Source organism: Macrotis lagotis, chromosome 3 (genome assembly GCF_037893015.1).
Source record: "Macrotis lagotis isolate mMagLag1 chromosome 3, bilby.v1.9.chrom.fasta, whole genome shotgun sequence".
Taxonomy (NCBI): domain Eukaryota; kingdom Metazoa; phylum Chordata; class Mammalia; order Peramelemorphia; family Peramelidae; genus Macrotis; species Macrotis lagotis.
The window spans coordinates 293,757,838-293,773,426 of record NC_133660.1 but is presented as its reverse complement, the minus strand read 5'-3'; the positions used below and the strand labels follow the sequence as shown (position 1 = coordinate 293,773,426).

At 35.7% G+C, this 15,589-nt stretch overlaps 1 protein-coding gene across 1 annotated transcript; it reads right to left on the bottom strand.

The window, feature by feature from the left end:
- Positions 1-12,138: 12,138 nt before the first annotated feature.
- On the bottom strand, positions 12,139-13,089 carry LOC141519515 (olfactory receptor 10Q1-like). Its single transcript, XM_074231737.1, has one exon. The coding sequence runs from the start codon at positions 13,087-13,089 to the stop codon at positions 12,139-12,141; it is 951 nt and encodes a 316-aa protein (XP_074087838.1).
- Positions 13,090-15,589: the final 2,500 nt, after the last annotated feature.

Sequence of the window (15,589 nt, the reverse complement as noted above, 5' to 3'; positions counted from 1 at the left end):
CTTGCCTGCTAAATAGAAATATAAAGTCAGGGTTACTGACTTATTTCAATAAAATCAGCAACTCAACGTTTCATTTTTATTATTGTTCAAAAACATCACATTGGAGTCTAATTTAGATGGGAAGGGAAGATTTTCTCTCTCCCTTCAGTGAAGTCATTGGAAGTGATTCTCCCTGAGCATGCCCTGTCTCCATCTCTTGGGGCTATCTCAGGACATCATCACTTGAGGGCCCTTATTCATTTTCTTCCAAGAGAGAGGAGAAATTCCCAAGTCTCCTTGTTCAAAGTGGCCTGTTGGTTCAGAGAAAAACATTTAAGTTATGAAGGTTTTCGTGTAGGTCTCATTTCCATGTGAATTTAGAAAGCTTAGACATATCAAGAATTAATAAAATTAAATTAAAGCTCTGAGCCCACAGTGATCTTTTAATAATCAGCCTAGAAATGTGTTTTCCAGCTAGTTAAACCTGGAATAAACATTTATTTATCTTCTTGATCTTATAAAAAAGATGCTAATTCAGGATGCAATTATTTTAACTAGAATCATTAAGATACAAACGCATTGGAAAATTTAAGAGCATAGAGATAGTGGTAAATATCGAGGTAATGAAACAAAAAGAATAGAAATAGAGAGGGGATTCAGCAACATTCTGGACCCTTCCTCCAGTTCTTTTACTCCCTGCTGGGTTATCTTAATAAGATTCCTGGAAAGCTGAGGAAAAGAAAGGAAAGATTAATGCAAGGATTAAAGTCAGTCTCATGGAAAGTGCTTTCCATCTTCTGTTATTACTTGCTGTTCACTACCATTGACGTTTTTGTCCCCCCCCCCATCTCTAACTCTCTTGTATCTCCCACAGAGGGAATAAAAAACCCTCATTATAAATGGAAAACAAAACAAAACAAAACAATTTCTGCTCTCCAATTTCAATCTCATTGACAGCTTCATCCTTTCACTACCTGGGAAAGCTACAATTCCCATTGCCATTGGAAAATTAGTGCCCATATTAAGGCAGTTGGTCCACTCTGTCCAAACCATTACTTTTTTTTTAGGTTTTTGCAGGGCAAATGGGGTTAAGTGGCTTGCCCAAGGCCACACAGCTAGGTACTTATTAAGTGTCTGAGACCAGATTTGAACCCAGGTACAACTGACTCCAAGGATGGTGCTTTTATCCACTATGCCACCTAGCCGCCCCTGTCCAAACCATTATTGATGATGATGATGATGATGATGATGATGATGATGATGCTTGTTCTTCATTCTCAGAGAAGACCATGACATCAGGTAGATGTCATGACATGCATGTGAATGGAATTTGAAATAGGGGGTGCTGTGTAAAGTCACCAGGCTCACTTTCTCCTTCAAAGCCATCTGGATTCAGTGGCCAGATATGAATCAGGATGACTCAAGATGACCCTGGATGCCAAGTGACTTGCCCAAGGTCACATAGTTAGTAAATATTAAATAACTGAGATGGGATTTGAATTCAGGTCCTCCTGACTTCTGGGTCATTGCTCTATCCACTGTGGCACCTAACTGCCCCACTCTCACATTAGGATAACCATTTAAGACCCTATTTATGACTTCAAAGCTTGATAAAAATCAGCTTGGGCAGTATCTCATCTCTCTGGGTCTTAGCTTTAACCGTTGGAGGAAGGGCTCCCTAATTTGTTCTAGTTTTAGCAGTCTACGTCATATTACTAGAGTTCCTTTCAGCTCAGAATTCAAAGTATAAAGCTCTAGGGTTCATTCCAACTTGGATTGAAAGTCCTGTGCCACTCTACCCTTTTATATTCGAACCTGCATTCAAAGCTATAATCTGGTTCTGATATTTTACATTTTATGTTCTGAAGACTTTGCTTTCTCTGACAGTTTATGTTATTTCCCTTGGCATGGCATTGCTATGTTCTAGAGATGAAAGTTAACTCTTCTCTGCCACAGGTTTTGCTTTTGTACATTTGCCTAGCACGTAGAAGTATTTAGATTTAGGTAGATAATTATTTTGTAATCTACAAACCTGAAGAATAAAGAAGAGAAGGAGAAAGAGAAAAAAGAAGAGGGGGAAAAGAAAAGGAGGAGAAGAAAGAGGAACAGGAGAAGGATGAGAAGAAGCAAAAGGAGAACAAGGAGGAGGAGGAGGAGGGAATAGGAGGAACAGGAATAAAGGAAGGAGGAAAGCAAGAAGCATCTCAATGCTGCTGCTGCTGATAATGACAGTAATTGGCAAGTAGAGAATCTCAGCATTAGAAGGAATCTTCGAGATAATTTATTTCTACTATATGTGAATAACTTTCTACTCTTCAACAAAACTATCAAGTGGTTCCTGAGCCTTTGCTAAGGGTCTCCTGCAAATAATGAGCCACTCCTTGAAACAGCTCTAATTATAAGAAAGGTGAGCACAGTACCTACACGTAGCAGTTACAATAAATGTGTATTGACTATTGGCTATTCGATGATAGATTTATTTCTCTCCATATAGAACCTAAGAATGATAGATAAGCATCTAAACTTGATGGGAATGTGACATTTCTCTCAAGCAAATTGGCCTGATTATCTTGGAGTAGCATTATGAATCACGTCCCAGAGAAAGGGATGCAGTGCTAATATTCCCACAACTCATAACATCTCTACTGGATGTAAAACTCCAAGACGGAGATGACTCAAGGTGCCCCAATACCTGTTTTGAAATATCTGAAGTGCTATCATGTGGGAGGAGAGTTAAACTTGTTTAAATTGTCCCCAGTCCCCAGAACAAGGATCAGTGGGAGAAGGCTACAGAAAAACTGATTTGAGTTTGGCAAAACAAAGAAATAAATCTTACTGATGCTTGGTACTGTCCCGGAATGTAAGGGGTTACTTTTCATCATTGATTATTTGTCAGGAACTTGGTAGAGGAGATTCCTGCTTCAACATGGGCTGGACAAGATGACATCTAAGACCTCTTCCATGATGGATATGTTGAGACACTATAAAGTAGCAGAATATCATTATCCCTTAAATAAACCGATGCATAGTCATAAAAGTTTTAGCACAGTCAGAAAAGTCCTTAAGAGATTGTTGAATTTTATTTATTAACTTTATGGAGGAAACTGAGTCCCAGAAGGTATCATGTCTTGTCAGAGGTCACATGGCTACTAAGTAACTTAGTCAAGATACAAACCCATCTCTTTTGCCATTTAATCTAGCATTTTCTGCACTAAAACGGCCTTTGCCATATCATTATATGGGAGGAAAAAAATCAGCATCCCTTATACGTAGAACATGTTAGAACTGAAAGGACACATTTTAGATTTCTTTAACCAGACAGAGAAACTGGAATACTCTTGGTAACTGAAAAAACCTTACAGGAATACTTGTTTGGGTGTATTATAAATTTATATTATCAAAATTCATCTTGCTCCCTTGAAAATCTTTTCTAAGTGTTCTATTCTTTCCTCAAACCTCAAACCTCTCCCTTCTCTTCTTTCATAGTTGAGGACTCTTTGGATTACTCTTTTGAAAAAACTGAATCATTCACTGTGAACTTTCTCTTCTCTTTTTCATCTCAAAACCTCTTTAAATTCCTGACTCTATTTTCACTGGTCTCTGACAGATAGTCATTTTTTTTTGACAAGGCCAATTTCTTCTTATGCCCTCTTGATTCCACCTCCTTCTATCTTTTCCAGCAAATTGCCACCTCAATCATCTCCCCCCAGTAATCTTCAACCTTTCTCTCTCGTTACTACTTCCCTCTTATGTTTTTACATATCTATCTTTCCTATATTAAAAAAAGAAACTTTTTTAGACTTTACTCTGCAATCATCCTATTTCCTACCTTCTTTCCCCAACTATCCTCCTAGAGTAAAATGCTATACTCATTATTTCAGTTATCTTTTCCCCTCGATGATTTCTCAATCCTTTGTACTCTAATTTCCAATCTATTGGTCAACTGAAACTGCTCTCTACAAATTTACTAAAGATCTAATTGATAAATTTAATTTTTTTTCTGTTCTGATCATTCTCAAGCTATGCTGAGTTTAAGCCTGTTGAACACCTTTTTCTGCTGGATGATTTCTCCTCTCTGGGATCTTTGACACCATTCTCTCCTATCTCTCTAATTGCCCCTTTCTAGTCTCCTTTGCTTATCTGTTATCCTGTTCATGCTACTTGAGGGTGGCACCCAAGGTGCTGTCCTAGGTCCTTTTCTCTATCTATACTCCTCTTGTTGATATCATCAACTCACTTATTTTAAATAATTATTCTATGCCAGAGCTTCCCAGAACTGAATCTGTAGCTCCAATTTCTCTTCTGATTTTGAGTCTTGCATCATCAATCACCTATTGGCCATTTTAAAGTGAATATTAGTCAGATATTTCAAACTCAATGTATTCAAAACATAACTCATTATCTTTTTTCCATAACTCACATCCCTTCCAACCTAGTGAAATTCTTCCCACTTTCTAGGTTCATAATCTTGATATTATCCTCTACTCTTTACTTTCTCTCATCACACATATTCAATCCCTTGCCAAATCCTGCTTTTATTAAACCTTTCCAATATCTCTTACCCTTTCTTTCTTTCTACTCACATGGTTGCCACAGAATAGACTTCCATGATAATTAGCCTAGATAAGTACGTCACCCTCTTCACTGGTTTCCCTATCTTATGTATTTCCACACTTCAGACCACAGCCATGATACTACCAAAGTAATTTTTCTCAAGTACAGATCTGACTGTGTCACTCCTTTACTATATCAACTCAGTAGCTTCCTATTGAGTATAGAATAAAATACTCAGTCTTTTGTTTAGCTTTTAACATTCTTCACAGCCTCTGCTAATTAATTCCATGTTAGAAACCCCTGACCTGGAGGAAGGCAGTCAGTACATTAAGCAACTTCTCTATGAAGGATTTATGAGAAGACATGGCGAAGTATGGCCAGAATGAGGTATAAATAACTCTCCTTCTCAAGAAGGACATAAGATTCTTGAGTACTATAGCTGTGGGTTGCCATCCTCATCTGTATAAATGAATATTCATCTTTCTGGTAGAGAAGAAAGAATTCTAACTGCGAGATAGTGAAAATAATAAAACACAGGATTTGAGATTAGGAAGAGCTTTCAAATCCTGCCTCTGACTCTTATTAGCTAGGTCATCCTTGACAAGTCATTTAATATCTATTTCAGTTTTCTCATCTATAAAATGGGAAATAATAGCCCCTACTTCATAGAGTTTTTGTGAAGTGAATTAACAAATAAAAAGTATTTTTAAACTTCAAAACACTACTTATATGCCTATTATTCTTATTATGCTCATCCTTACCCTCCTCTTATTCTTATTCTTATTTCTACTACTAATCAGTGTCTCAGTATCTGAATTCCTATTGCAGTTAATTTCTCTGGTCCTTAGCATCCTCATGAAATACCAAGGGATTGTGATGGAAAATCATTAAGGTCCCTTCTAGCTCTAAATCTATGATGCTATAGAATCACATATATTTAGCCATTTACATGAAGGACTGCGAAATCTGGTAATAAATTTCTAAGGTTAATTCCTTTTCCATGAATTATAGAGATGAATGTGTCCAGCAGCCTGGTCCTGACAGATGCCACCTCATCATTATAGGGTAGAAGTTTGACTATTTCTGACAAGAAAGTTAGAGTCCCTGGGCTTTGAACTCTGAATCTAGATGGGGGGCAGTGGATGAAAAAAAGGAGGGAGAGGTGAGCAGGAAGGAAGGTGAGTTGGATTTACTTTTTCCCTGATACTAGTGGCAAACAGAGCCAGGGTACATTTCTGGTGCTGTGGCACAAAATCTGTCTGGGTAAACTTAATCATTGAATGAACAAATATTAGTGTCTAGTAAGGGATGTGTTGCTTTGAGAGATACAGAGAAGTGGGAGATGTGGGCCCTGCTATTAAGGAACTAGAGTCATTTAATGTTAATGCTGAAAAGGACCTTTAAAAAGTACTGAGTATATTATCTCTTTAATTTTACAAAACGGAGGCAGACATGTGGCACAATGAATGGAATGCTCGACTGAGCAATAAGGAAGAGATGAGTTCAAATCTTGCCTCAGACTTTCACTGGCTGTGTAACTATGGGTAACCTGACTAATCTCTCCAAGTCTCAGTTTCACTATTTCTTAAAAACAATAAAGTTGACTATATGGCTTCTAGGGGAAATTGCCATTCTAATTTAAGAGGAATGAATTTTTGCCCAATGTTACTCATCAAATTAGCAGCAGAATTGCCTTTAGATCCCACATCTTGCCATTCATTCTAGGATATTTATTGCACTTTGGTTTATGGTATACTTGATAAGCTAAGACTGATAAACTGAGCCACTGAGACATGTTATAGAAGGGATTTCTGATAACTGGATCTCACAACAATGAATCCTCTAATCTAATATGCAGGAGTAGATTCAATTGGTCAACTTTTTTCTATCTTTAAAAATTCTCTTTATTATTGTGAATCAACCATCAATGAATATAAATATTGTAATATACAAAAATTAGATTATATAAGAAACCATGGATTTCTGTAACAATATTTCAGAATTGTATATACACACATATATGTATATATTCATTTTAATATATTTAAAAAAAAACCATTTCTTCCTTCTGCAATTCTTTTTTATTTCTTCTGTGACTTTAAAATATTTCCTTGATGTTCTTTTTTCTTGATGTTATCTATCACTGTCTACTAATCTAATGACTTCTGATCTCCTCTTCCCAATAGATACCTTCTATTTTACAAATAGGGCAGTCTAGCAAAAAAAATGACAATTTTGGTTATATCTTGGAAGCACATCCCTAAATTTGATTAGTATTAAAGATTCTTGTTGTCTCTAAGAATCATAGTCCTGCATGAGGACTGAGTAGATAGGTTAATTTATATATCCTTCTAAGATGACCCCTGGAAAACCTATTAGTACAAAAATTGAATTTGAAGCCAGAACTCTTCAGTTGATTATAGGACTCAGCTTTCTTCTTTGTAAAATGAGAGATTTTTATTGAATTAGCTCTAAAGGATTTTACCAACTCTAAATCTTGGGACCTCAGGTTATACAAGTAAATGAAAAGGAAGCAATAAAATTACCTCCTCTTACCATTTTTCAGTGTCTTTGAAGTCATTAACCATCTGAGGAAACCTCTGTAAGTAGTCTGCTTTTGTCCTGAGATACTCCTGTGCCAGTCTGCAGCAGAACTTGATTGTTCTTTTTCTTATCTTCCCATTGATTTAAATAAATGAGATATCATGACTTTCAAACAGTACAAGGACTAATAGAAAAGAAAGATCCTGCCTAGGGAGTTTTCCCCTTTCCTTTCCTTTCTGAATACAGTACTTCATAGAGCTGAAGGTGGGAACAAACTCTGGTATTCTTCCCTACCTGAGGGTCTTGGAATGGAGACAGATGTAGGGTAAAGTGGCCATGTGTGCCATGAATACTTTCTAGAATGAGGTTCAGGAAGCTTATGCTGTTTGAGAAACCCCAACAAGGGTAATCCCTGTTGACTCAATTCGGTTTATTCATATTTGTCTTTAATCAGGTTATTTGCTGTCCTCTCTGAGGTCTCTCTCAGAGGAATGGGTCCCTGAAGAAGAAGAGTTTGGGGAAAACTTTATGTTTTGAGGATATTTCAGATTAGGCTAATGGACATTTTGATCTCTATGGACTTGGTCAGTGGACATCCCCCTGGAACCTGGAGTCTAGAAGGAGGGAATGTTGTTCTCTTTGCTGTATCTTTTTTCTTCCCTCCATCAAGGACTTGTTTTCTAGTAAATTTTTTAGGGGGAAATAGTTGAAGTATAATTTTATACCAACTTATAAAGGCTGTGACTGAAGGAAGACAAATCTGTTTTTTCAAGTGAAAAACATCAATAATTCTAATTAAGCAACAATGATTTTATAAAGTATTTAGTATGTACAAATCACTGAACATAGAATAAAGATACAGGGATAAAATGTAACACAGTGCTTCCCCTCAAGTAGCTTCTACTCTTTGGGGAGTGGAACAGTAAGGGATTTATAAAAAAAAGTGTGGTACAAAAGGGAATGATAGTTGCAAAATGAATAGCTAGAGAATGTTCTCCAGAAAAATTTGAGAAATTTGATTATTTCCAGTAAGTGTCCAGTGAGAAGTTGGCAGTTCATATGGGTCTTGGAAAATAAATTATTTTGTATATTTATTGTGGCTCGTATTTATTAGCAGTTTAGTGTTTGCATAGTACTATAATATGTTATCTTATTTGATTCTATCAACAGCAAAGTAGATGTTATTGTTTCAATTTATAGATAAGAAAATTGTGGTAGAGTTAGGTGATTAGTTACTTAGCTAAGAAGTGTCTAAGGTTGGATTTGAATTCAGGTTCTGTAACTCTATAACCAGCACTCTATACATTGGAATTTCCAAGCTGCTTTCTCTAGCATATGTGGTTGATGTAATTAGTTCCTAGGTGCCACAATGCATTGGAGTGGACAGAGAAAAATGTATTCTGGAATTCAGAAACTCTTGTGATGACCTTGCCAATGAGAGTCGAGAAGCAATCTTTGAACGAAACAGACTTTTTTGAAGTCACAGACATGTGGGGAAATGAAGATATGACAGCACATCACTTCCTTCCTGGAACTGATTGATTTCATTAGGGTACCAAATTTCCCCATACCTGTGTTTGGAAAGGACCTAAAAAAGATAATACTTTAGTTATAAAACTGGTCTCAAACAGAGAAAGATAGAAAAGATCACAAAATTGTCAGTGAAGAATTATGATCATGAACCCCGAAATGTGGTAAATATAGAGAAAAAGAAATGTAGTGGAAAAAATACCAGGCTTGAAGTTGGATGATATGGATTCAAATTCCAGCTTTTAGTACCTGTGTGGCCCTAGCAAATTCACTTAAGCTTGCTGGGCCCATTTTTTCTTCTGTAAAATAAGGGGGTTGAACCAGATTAGTCATTCTCAAATTGTGGTCCTGGTACCATTAGGACTGTGAAATATTAAGGGGGGCTTCTGAGGTCAAAATGATTTTCATGAGAATATTAAAGTGCTTTAATGCCAAATATAAATGACAATCTCTCTCTCTCTCTCTCTCTCTCTCTGTTTTTCTCTGTTTTTCTCTTTTTACTTTCAAACTCCCCATCTATATCGTATATAAACCCAAAAACCTTTAGAGTCCTCAATATCTTTTAAGAGGCTAAGAGGGAGCTGAGATCAAAAGTTTGATGGTCTCTAAGGTAATTTCCAATTCTATTGTCTATTAGGGCAAACTAGAAACTAATGTCATTAAAGAATATTGATACAAAATACTGATAATAATATTAAGCAAGATTCTGGAAAAATAGGATAATATATAAGCAAGATTTTGGAAAATGTAGTTTAATATAGGTTGAAAATTATCCATTTTAATCAGTTGACAATAATGACAGAAATAAAAATATCATTCAAAATTAGACACTCAAAATAATTTAACATATAATAATTTATAATAGCATTCATTTAATTCTTTAAGATTTCAAAAATGTCTGTCAAATATTATTTCATTTTTACCCTCACAACTGCTTGAGGAAGTAAAAGATATTATTATCTTTGATAATAGATGAGCTAATTGGGACAGATTGATGTTAAGTGACTTGCCTAGTTTGTAACACGAAATATCTGAGATTGGGCCTAAACTTAGATTTTCCAGATTCCAGGTCCAAGACTCTGCTTTGCCACAAAATTGTTGATATTTATATAAAGAGTTATACAAAAGAATAAAATTAAAAACATAAAGAATAAGATCAAAAGAATATTTATAAAAAGAGTAAATTCAGAATTTGTCTTAGAGAATGCACAATACCCATTTCTGTTTTTAAAAGGAAAAAAGTCTACCACTCAGAATAATTTATTTGCAATTAGAAGATAGCATTTTATGTAGTGGAGAGGTATTAGGCATTTTCTCAGTAAGAGCAAGGATAAGGTAGTTTTTTCTAATTTTATAAGAGTCTCAGAATTAAAAAAAAATTCTAAGGTCGTCTATTCCAACTGCTACTCAGAGGTTTTTGTATATGAAATCATAGGTCTCTTACTTCTAATATGTTGACTCTAAGGACTTTTTTTGTTTTGACTTTAGGAGAGTATGAACTCTAGAGAACTATTTATTTTCATTTAATTTTAATTTATCTAAATTAAATTAAATTAATTATTAATCTCAACATTTTCAGAACAAAATCATTAGACCAAAAATCAAGAGGCAATTTTTCCTCTGAGCACATGAAGGAGGAAGGAGGATATGTTATGTAAGAACATTATCAAAAATTGTCCACTATATGTATGAATGTCCACACAAATACACATATAGACACACACAAAGGTATATTGTATAAACAATACATACAAATTTCTAGAAGACACATCTATATGTGTATGCATGCATATATATCTAATCTCTTTCTCTCTCTCTCTCTCTCTGTATGTGTGTATATATATATATATATATATATATATATATATATATATATATATATATATATATCCTAAACAAAGCAAAAATAAAATTAATGTGTCTGATCTCAGGTCAGAGAAATAGTAGTGTAAATTAATATCTTGACTGTTCATTTTCTTTTCCTGGAAGTCAACTTTGAAATGAGAGTTATTCCTTAAGTTTTCTTGTGTGATAATTAACCTTTGACTTATACTTGATCTAGGTGCCTCTGAATATTATCTATCCACCCCTTCATCTCTCAGCTCTAGTCATTCTCTCTGTTTCCTGTTTCCTATTTCTGGAATCTTTCTCCTCCTCCTCCTCCTCCTTCTCCTTCTCCTTCTCCTTCTTTCTTTTTTTAGGTTGATTTTTAGCTTTTTGCAAGGCAAATGGGGTTAAGTGGCTTGTCCAAGGCCACACAGCTAGGTAATTATTAAGTGTCTGAGACCAGATTTGAACTCAGGTACTCCTGACTCCAGGGCCAGTGCTCTATCCACTGTGCCACCTAGCTTCCCTTTCTTCTTCCTCTTCTTCTTCCTCTTCTTCTTCTTCTTCTTCTTCTTCTTCTTCTTCTCCTCGTCCTCCTCCTCGTCCTCCTCCTCCTCCTCCTCCTCCTCCTTCTTTCTTCTTTTGCTCTATTGACCTCCCTGGTTTCCTTTAAACCTTAACTAAAATTCCTTCTTCAATTCCTTTTCTTTCTAATGTCTTCTCTAACTGTATCCATTCAGATCCAAATGTGATAAGGTTGTTTACATTACCACCTGACTACAGATAATATGATTGTTCCTTCAATTTGTGAATACCTCAAATACTGGACAGTAAACTTTGCTTAAGATAAAGGTTTTGTACTCTACATCCTGCCAAAAATTCAGTAGATGAACTATGTCACTTCACCCCAAGAGAAGCACTATAAATAATAATTTTACCTTTGCCTCCTGGATTTACTCTTTGTTTACATTGGGACTTGGCTAGAATTCCTATGTTGATAGAACTTTATGCATATTAATTTGTATAAGTAACCAAAGCAATGAACCTAGAAGAAGAATTTCTATAATACAACTTGAAAAATCATCAGTTAATAATTGGCATCAGTCTTTCCCCTCATGGAGAATTGGAGTGGGGATATGTGAAATGATTAGAGGACTTCATGTGTTGACTATGGACAAGCCTTAATACCAAAAGAATTCCACCAAACCATCTATCTTATCTGGCAAAAAGGATAGAGTTGTCTTTTCTATCAGAAATTTGAGTTTATATTTTACCTCTGGCACTTGCTAGCTCTGTGACACTTATGACTGATATATTTAATGATAAACTTGTTAAAAAATAAGCAACAAAATAAATTGTAACTACCTTGCCTAAACTTAAAATACAACTCCGTTGATCCTGTTGTTCCTTCCATTCAGAATTTGTTGGTAAATTCCTTTAGAATTTAAATTCCTTGAAGAAGAGATCATTAATATTTTTTAAAAATTCACAATACTTAGTATAGTATCTATTATATAATAAGCATATAATAAATATTTGTTAAATTAATTGATTGATACTGAGTAGATCTGGTTATCAAGTACTACTCATGACTTATTTCAGAGCAATTTTTTTGCAAGACAATGGGGTTAAAAGTGACTTGCTATGTTTTAAGGATTGAGGTCAGATTTGAACTCAAGTCTTCCTGACTCCAGGGTGGGTGTCCTATCCACTGCACCACCTAGCTGCCCCCTTCAGAGCATATTTAACATCCTTGTTCCGAAGAGTATAAATGAGGGGATTAAGCAGGGGGGTGACAAAGGTATAGATCAAGGCAAGCTGTCGATCTTCATCCTCCGTAGTGCTCGATGGAGGTCGGAAATAGACCAAACTGCAACAGCCATATTGTATCAGGACCACAGTGAGATGGGAGGAGCAAGTGGAGAAGGCTCGCTGGCGGCCCTCAGCTGAATGTATATGTAAGATGGTGTTGGTGATGAAAACATAGGAGATGCAGATAAGCAGAAATGGGATGGTCAAGAGAAAGATGCTTACCACATAGACAACTGCCTGGGGAATGTGAGTATCAGCACAGGCCAGACGTAGAACAGGTGGTACATCACAGAAGAAGTGTTTGATCACCCTGTGCTGGCCACAGAAGGGCAAAGTAAAGACCAGGGATGTGAGATGCAAGGCAAGGAAAAGAGCGAGGATCAGGGAGCCAACCACCAACTGGGTACACAGCTTCTGGGTCATGATGAGAGTATAGTGCAAGGGATGGCAGATGGCCACATAACGGTCATATGCCATGACAGCCAATAGGAAACAGTCAGTCCCACCAAGGGTTACAAAAAAGAACATTTGTATCCCACAACCAGCCAATGTGATGGGTTTCTGGGACCCAAAGATGTTGGAGAGCATCAATGGTACCAGAGTGGTGGTATAACAGATCTCCAGGAAGGAAAGGTTGGACAGAAAGAAATACATAGGGGTATGTAGGGAGGTATGGGTGAACACGGCCCATATGATGGCAGTGTTTCCACAAAGAATCATAATATAGAGAAGGAGGAAGAAGCAGAAAAGGAGGGCCAGGATCCTGGGAGAAGTGTTAAACACTTGGAACACAAATTCGATGGGGCCGGATTGGTTGAATTGAAGAGTGTCAGGAGAAGACATCTCTCACCTGCCAAAACAAATTAGAAAATTTGACACAGTTACTAGATATAATGAAAAATGAAACCATCACACCATAGAAGCTCAAGGATATTTAAAGATCACCTTAAACACATTCATTTTGAACTTGTGGAACATGGCATCAGATGTTAGTCTAAGTACAATTTATCCAAGTTGTTTTTCCCTTTTTTAATGATTTCCTGCCCAATAAAGTGTTCTTTCCTATGTAACATAAGTTTTCGTGCTTATGAAATATATCACATTCTACTTTTCTTGGCTTGTATGTTCCATTGACCTTTTCTATTTATCAATCGGTATTAGATATTGTTATCAGATATTGTTATATCAGATATTGTTACTTTACAATACTTTCTAAAGTCTAAGATCATTTCCTGCTCTGTTCACTATTCAAAGATTTCTTCCACCTCTGACTTTCTATGTGAATTCATCTACTTTTGATATTTAATTTGATGTTTAAGAGAATTATCTATCTAAGACTTTCTATGTGAATTCATCTACTTTTGATATTTAATTTGATGTTTAAGAGAATTATCTATCTAAGACTTTCTATGTGAATTCATCTACTTTTGATATTTAATTTGATGTTTAAGAGAATTATCTATCTAAGACTTTCTATGTGAATTCATCTACTTTTGATATTTAATTTGATGTTTAAGAGAATTATCTATCTAAGACTTTCTATGTGAATTCATCTATTTTTGATATCTAATTTGATGGTATTACTTCGGTTGTCATGCAGTTGGTGAGATAACATCAGCTCTCATGAAACATTTACATTATATCTGGAATTAAGATTTCTGGGAAAAACAGCAACAATCACAGGTATGTAGATGATATCACTCTGATGGAAAAAACTGAAGAAAATTAAGAAGTCTTTGATGAGAATGAAAGAAGAGAATGCAAAAACTAGCTTAAAGTTTAACAACAAAAAAGTCAAGATTCTGGCAATTGGTTCCATCACTTCCTGACAAATAGAGGAAGAAGAAATGGAAGTAATGTCAGATTTCATATTCTTTGACTCAAAGATCACTACAGACAGTGACTGCAGTCATTAAATTAAAAGATGCTTGGTGCTTAGAAGGAAAAATAAGGCAAATTTGTACAGCTTGCTAAAAATCAGGGACTAATTACTGGAAGGTTAAATGCTAAAGCATAAATACATTTTCCACTTAATGAGAAACAAGACTCCTTGGAAAAGACCCTGATGTTCAGAAAGAATGAAGGCAAAATGAAAGTGAGACAACAGAAGATGAGATGGATAGATAATATCATGGAAACAAAGGACACAGGATTGGGTAGACATTGGGAGATAATAGAGGATAGAAGGGCCTGATGTGTTATGGTGCATGGAGGCCCAAAGAGTCAAACATAATTCAATAGCTGAACAATAACAAAATGGTCAAAAGAGCAGGTCAGAAGTATTGGAACTTGGTTCAATCATTAAGGATAGACAAGTCATCTCCCTACTCTGGCTCTGATTCTCTTCTTTCATAAAAAATGCAGCTGATAAGATCATCATCATCATCCTTATCATCATCACCATCACTTATATATCACTTTAAAATTTATTAAGTACTTACAATAATCCTGCTAGTTAAATGCTATTATTATCCTCACTTTCTAGACAAAGAAACTGAGGCAAACATATTAAATGACTCAACAAGTCACTCAGCAAGGATGAATTTGAACTCAGGTCTTCCTGACACTATATCCTGATCTTATTCCCATACACTCTCTAATTGATCTCAAAGGTCTTTGCTGCCTCTAGTAGTTTAAGAAATAAATGATATTCATCTTGATGATGCCTGGATAGGTCAATTAAAAGGCCTTTGTAAGGTTTCTTGGAAAGAGCCCAGATTTTGAGTTACGAAGTCTGTGTTCCAATCTAAGTTTCTGATTAGGCAAATTGAATTCTCTCTCTGTGCTTCAGTTTTTTGTTCTTTGAAGGGAGGGGGCTAGAACAGGTGAAGTCTATTGATCTTTTCACTTCCAAACCCATGACCCTAAACCAAACAGTAAAAAGAAAAAGAAGTAAATATCATCCCCTTACCACTTTTCAAAGTTTTTAAGTCCATTAAGCCATTTGAAGAAAAGTTCCAATCCATTATCTACCTTTGCCTTGAGATGTTTCTGGAGAAGATCCTATAGAATGATATCCACATTTCTCTCTTCTCTTCATTTTGAATTAAATGGAATGGAATAACTTTCAATTGGCACATGGTCTTCTAAAGAGAAGAGACATTGGTTTGTAAGTAGGTTTCCTGCTTTTGCTCTCTGGCTAAACCTCATAAATCTGAAAGTGAGAAGAGTCTTTGGTCCCGTTCACTACCTGAGGGCTTTGGAATTGAGATACCTTAGGGGTACTCTGGTCAGAGTACCAAAGTTTTCCATTGTCCATGATTTAAAGTATCTCCCTATAATTAAAAACTCAAAAAGGGTAGTCCTTGTCTCCATTCATAATCGAATTATGTCTGAGTTTTCT